The 5,000-nt window shown below is 47.0% G+C and overlaps 1 protein-coding gene across 1 annotated transcript in view; it reads left to right on the forward strand.

The window, feature by feature from the left end:
* Window positions 1–1,083: 1,083 nt before the first annotated feature.
* The window catches only part of LOC121698355 (protocadherin-9), an 8,744-nt gene continuing 4,827 nt past the window's right edge, over window positions 1,084–5,000 (forward strand). Inside the window, exons 1-2 of the mRNA XM_042080392.1 lie at window positions 1,084–1,817; window positions 2,497–5,000. The exon at window positions 2,497–5,000 is cut by the window's right edge and continues 4,827 nt beyond it. Coding sequence (XP_041936326.1) covers window positions 2,619–5,000 — 2,382 coding nt within the window. The 5' untranslated portion in view covers window positions 1,084–1,817; window positions 2,497–2,618. The remainder of the gene's footprint in view (window positions 1,818–2,496) is intronic.

The following is a 5,000-nucleotide window of genomic DNA, read 5'->3' on the forward strand; positions in this document are numbered from 1 at the left end:
TGTCCCTTAGACCACGCAACCCCTGCCACTTAGGAGAAGGCGGCTCATCGGCAGTGGACTGTACACCCGTTATCACTCAGGCGCCATCAAAATATCGCACATTTCTGAAATGTTTCAACAGTCACTGTCTGGAAACAGATTGTTGATTAAAGAGAGCGGTGTTTAAGTAGGCTATCTCACAGGTGGGCTCAGGTGGAGGTTTTTTGATACACACACTCTCATAGGAATAATGTCTGCGACAGTAGTGGATCGTGGGCTATTTGATCCAGTCTTTCTATTTTTTTTGTTCCTTTCACCCTCTGCATTGCCTTCAGTTCCCACATTAACTGTCTCCAATGCACTAACGCCTTGATCAATGTCTTTGATGGCATGATGATTCTGAAATGAACACTTATCAGCATACTGTTCAGGTTCTGACATTAACTTTGACTGCACATAGCCTACAATTTCAGTGAGTTGTGGACATCATTGCCCTTGCTTTGTTTTCTGGAATAACCTACATCTATGGGTTAAGATGCTGGGGGAAACGGCGATGCTAGAGAAGCTATAGGCTATATTTTGGATTCGCTAAAACATACTATATTTATTCAAGCTCATGCTTTCCGCCAAGACAAAACTAACCTACTGCTCTTATCACTTTGATAACGGCACGTTGTCCGTCGCCGAAATTGACCGCGTTCTGTCTGATTCCGTAGCCTATTCTTTTAGAGATCTAAGAGTCCTTTTTTAAAAAAAAATGTTATTTGATCAAAAGCATAACTAGATAATAAGACAACTGATATGAAGGAGCGAGAGAGAGAGCCGTGCGCTGAATTGGGAAAGGCGCTGAGACCGCAGCTGTGGACTGAAGGCTCGAGCTCTCCGCAGCAGTCAGCTCATCACCCCGCGTTTCGGTAGGAGCTGTTCCTGCTTCAAGTGACGTTGACAACAGCCAATAGTACCCATCTGACTCTCTGCATCGGGATTGTAATGATGGAATAGACCAATCAGTGGCTTTGAGGCGTGGACGTGTTGTAATTCACACCCCCTATGGGCTTACTCGGAGTTAGTGGAAGAAATTCAGTTCTGAGAAGGGGAGTGCAAGGGTACGCGCCATACTCCATCCCGTGGCAGCATCCGATTGCGTTGGACTATCTGTCGGTTATCTCTCGTTCAAGCAGGTCGCCTTGAATCAGGTGCGCTTTGCGACGCGAAAGATCTGCCAAGACGGTATGGATATCATATCTTGCCAAAGAGATAAGTAAAATAAAACGTCTTGAATCTCAAACGAAGATAATTGCATCAGGAACATTTTGAACTTGACTCCAATATGCTGGGATAACTGTGCCACTTGAGCAGTGTTTGCGTTAAACAGGTTGCTAACTACCGCCTGTGTACGCGGCTTATTTTTGGAGGGCTATGTGCTGATGCGGAATAACTACACGGGACCCATCAGTCCTCAGGAGTAGAAGGTGCGCCGCTGATCACCTGATTCCATTTGGAGAGGCGCATCCACCGACCACCGCAGTCCGCGCATGAAACGGTGCATTTCTTCGAATGGAAAGTTAAATGTCCACAAAAACGGACTTCCTGATCCGTGAAAGCGGTGTCAGTCACATTTGACTGCTGCCGTTCTCCTTCCCTCAACTGCTGTCATTTCGATGGGAAAGATATTTTTTTTAAACCAGCCTTCCCCCGGAGCTGTGCTATGATCAACACGGATATCGTTTTATTGGAGTTAATGAACATCTCCTGTCCATGCGAGTATAGAGAGGATGCTGTGTGACCGCAACATTCGATAGCAGGCATCCCACACACTCAGATCCGCGGGAGAAGAGGTGAGGAGGAGATTCAGATTATTTTCCATGCGAAATTGCATTGTTATTACCAAATTGAGTTTATTGTATTTTCAGATTTATTTCACGTAGCCTACTCTCTTATCATTGCAGAAGTCAGTCATCAATGTTAGTCTACCATAACGATGCTAAAGAAAAAGGGCGCGTTGCTATAAACTTGCCAAGGGCAAGCGCTTTAGAGACATTAGGATACTTGTTATGCACATTATGTGGAAGGTCTTGAAGGATGATGCTAAATACTTGACTGGCTACAGTGAATGCGGCAGCTTACCTTTGTATGTCCCTTGTAAAAATAATCGTTCAGTAATTAGAAAATCAAGCACTGTATAACAGCAAAAAGAGAGTATTATTATTATTATTATTATTATTGTTGTTGTTGTTGTTGCTGTTATTATTATTATTATGATTGTAAATTTGATATAATGTACGTGGATTTTCTAACTACATATTAAACTGTTAAATCAAAGTGTTAAAAATTAATTGTATTGAGATTGATTATAGCTTGACTAAAATCATACCCTGAACTATTTGCTAAAAGTTTACAAAATGAGTATGCCATAATCTTTAATGTGGGACTAGATTTGGAAAATTGAAGTGACATTTGTCTGACTGCCTGAAAGTGAATCTCTTGTAATGAACTGTAACCACTGTTCATTTACAGGGTCGTGCCTGGCTGCTTCTTGGCTGCAAATGCATGGTTTCACGAGACCAATTCTCTGATCACATTGCATGGCAATCACTATTTGAATACACAGAGGCTGGAAGCATAATTATATCATCATCATGGACTTGAAGGATTTTTATCTGTTGGCTGCACTAGTAACCTGCTTTTGGCTGGATCCAGCCATAGCACAAGAACTCATCTATCCCATTCGAGAGGAGTTGCAAGAGAATGTGCTCATTGGAAACATACCAAAGGACTTGAACATCTCCCACACAAATCCGACCACTGGAGCCAGTGCAAATCTGGTCTACCGGTTGGTGTCGAAAGCAGGTGACAATCCCCTGCTCAGAGTAGTGAGCAACACGGGAGAGATCTTCACCACCTCAAACCGCATAGACCGCGAGAAGCTCTGCCCTGGCTCGTCCTATGAGGAAAGCGAGTGCTCGTTTGAGATCGAAGTGGTCATTCTTCCCAACGACTACTTCAGGCTGATCAAGATCAAGATTGTTGTCAAGGACACCAACGACAATGCACCCATGTTCCCGTCACCGGTGATCAACATCTCCATTCCGGAGAACACGCTGATCAACAGCCGTTTTGCCATCCCTTCCGCCACGGACCCCGACACCGGACCTAACAGCGTGCACAAGTACGAGCTGGTGAACGGCCAGAGTGCCTTCGGGCTGGACATAGTGGAGACGCCCGAGGGGGAGAAGTGGCCACAGCTGATCGTGCAGCAGAATCTGGACAGGGAACAGAAGGACACGTACGTCATGAAAATCAAAGTGGAGGATGGAGGCAATCCCCAGAAGTCAAGCACAGCCATCCTCCAGGTGACAGTAACTGATGTCAATGACAACCGGCCAGTGTTCAAGGAGAGTCAAATTGAGGTCCATATTCCAGAGAACTCCCCCATCGGGACCTCTGTGATCCAGCTCCAAGCCACTGATGCAGATATTGGTGCCAATGCTGAGATCAGGTATATGTTCGGCACTCAGGTGTCTCCAGCCACTAAACGACTCTTTGCACTGAATTCGACCTCAGGCCTTATAACAGTGCAGAGACCACTGGACCGAGAAGAGACAGCCATCCATAAGCTATCCGTGTTGGCGAGTGATGGAAGCTCAAGTCCAGCCAGGGCTACAGTGACCATCAATGTGACTGACGTCAATGACAACCCCCCGAACATTGACCTCCGATACATCATTAGTCCCATCAATGGCACTGTTCGCCTGTCAGAGAAAGACCCTATTAACACGAAGATTGCCCTCATTACCGTGTCAGACAAGGATACAGACGTAAATGGCAAAGTCATCTGCTTCATTGAAAAAGATGTTCCGTTCCACCTCAAAGCTGTCTATGACAACCAGTACTTGTTAGAGACCTCTGCTTTGCTGGACTATGAGGGCACGAAAGAGTACAACTTCAAAATTGTGGCGTCTGACTCGGGCAAGCCGAGCTTAAATCAAACAAACCTGGTGAGGGTGAGGATAGAGGACGAGAATGACAACCCGCCTATCTTCAGCCAACCTGTTATTGAGCTGACCGTGAAGGAGAATAACAAACGGGACTTATTTCTCACCACCATCAGTGCCACTGATGAGGACAGTGGGAAAAACGCCGAGATTGTTTACCAGCTTGGTCCAAATGCATCCTTCTTTGACCTGGACCGCAAAACAGGTCAGCTGACCGCGTCCAGGGTGTTTGACCGCGAGGACCAAGAGCGGTTTCTCTTCACCGTCACGGCGCGAGACAACGGGACCCCTCCGCTGCAGAGCCAGGCTGCAGTGATCGTTACCGTGCTGGATGAGAACGACAACAGCCCCAAATTCACCCACAACCACTTCCAGTTCTTCGTCTCAGAGAACCTGCCCAAGTACAGCACTGTGGGGGTGATCACCGTGACGGACGCAGACGCTGGGGAGAATGCAGCGGTGTCCCTCTCCATCCTCAACGACAATGAAAACTTCATCCTGGACCCATACAGTGGAGTTATCAAATCCAACGTGTCTTTTGACCGCGAGCAGCAGAGCTCGTATACGTTTGACGTGAGGGCCGTGGATAACGGCCGTCCTCCGTGCTCCTCGGCCGCCAAAGTGACCATCAACGTCATTGACGTCAACGACAACGTGCCCGTTGTGCTGTCCCCTCAGTCCAACACATCGTTCAAACTGGTGCCTCTCTCGGCCATCCCGGGATCGGTGGTGGCTGAGGTGTTTGCCGTAGATGGGGATACGGGCATGAACGCAGAGCTCAAGTACACCATCGTCAGTGGTAACAACAAGGGGCTGTTCCGAATTGACCCGGTGACAGGAAACATCACTTTGGAGGAAAAGCCCTCCGTGTTAGACATTGGCCTTCACAGGCTGGTGGTCAATATTAGTGACCTGGGCTACCCACGTTCCTTACACACGCTGGTCTTAGTTTTCCTCTATGTGAATGACACAGTAGGAAATTCCAGTTATATATATGAGCTCATCCGACGTAAAATTGAGACCCCC

Source organism: Alosa sapidissima, chromosome 23 (assembly GCF_018492685.1).
Source record: "Alosa sapidissima isolate fAloSap1 chromosome 23, fAloSap1.pri, whole genome shotgun sequence".
In the NCBI taxonomy this organism is placed as follows: domain Eukaryota; kingdom Metazoa; phylum Chordata; class Actinopteri; order Clupeiformes; family Clupeidae; genus Alosa; species Alosa sapidissima.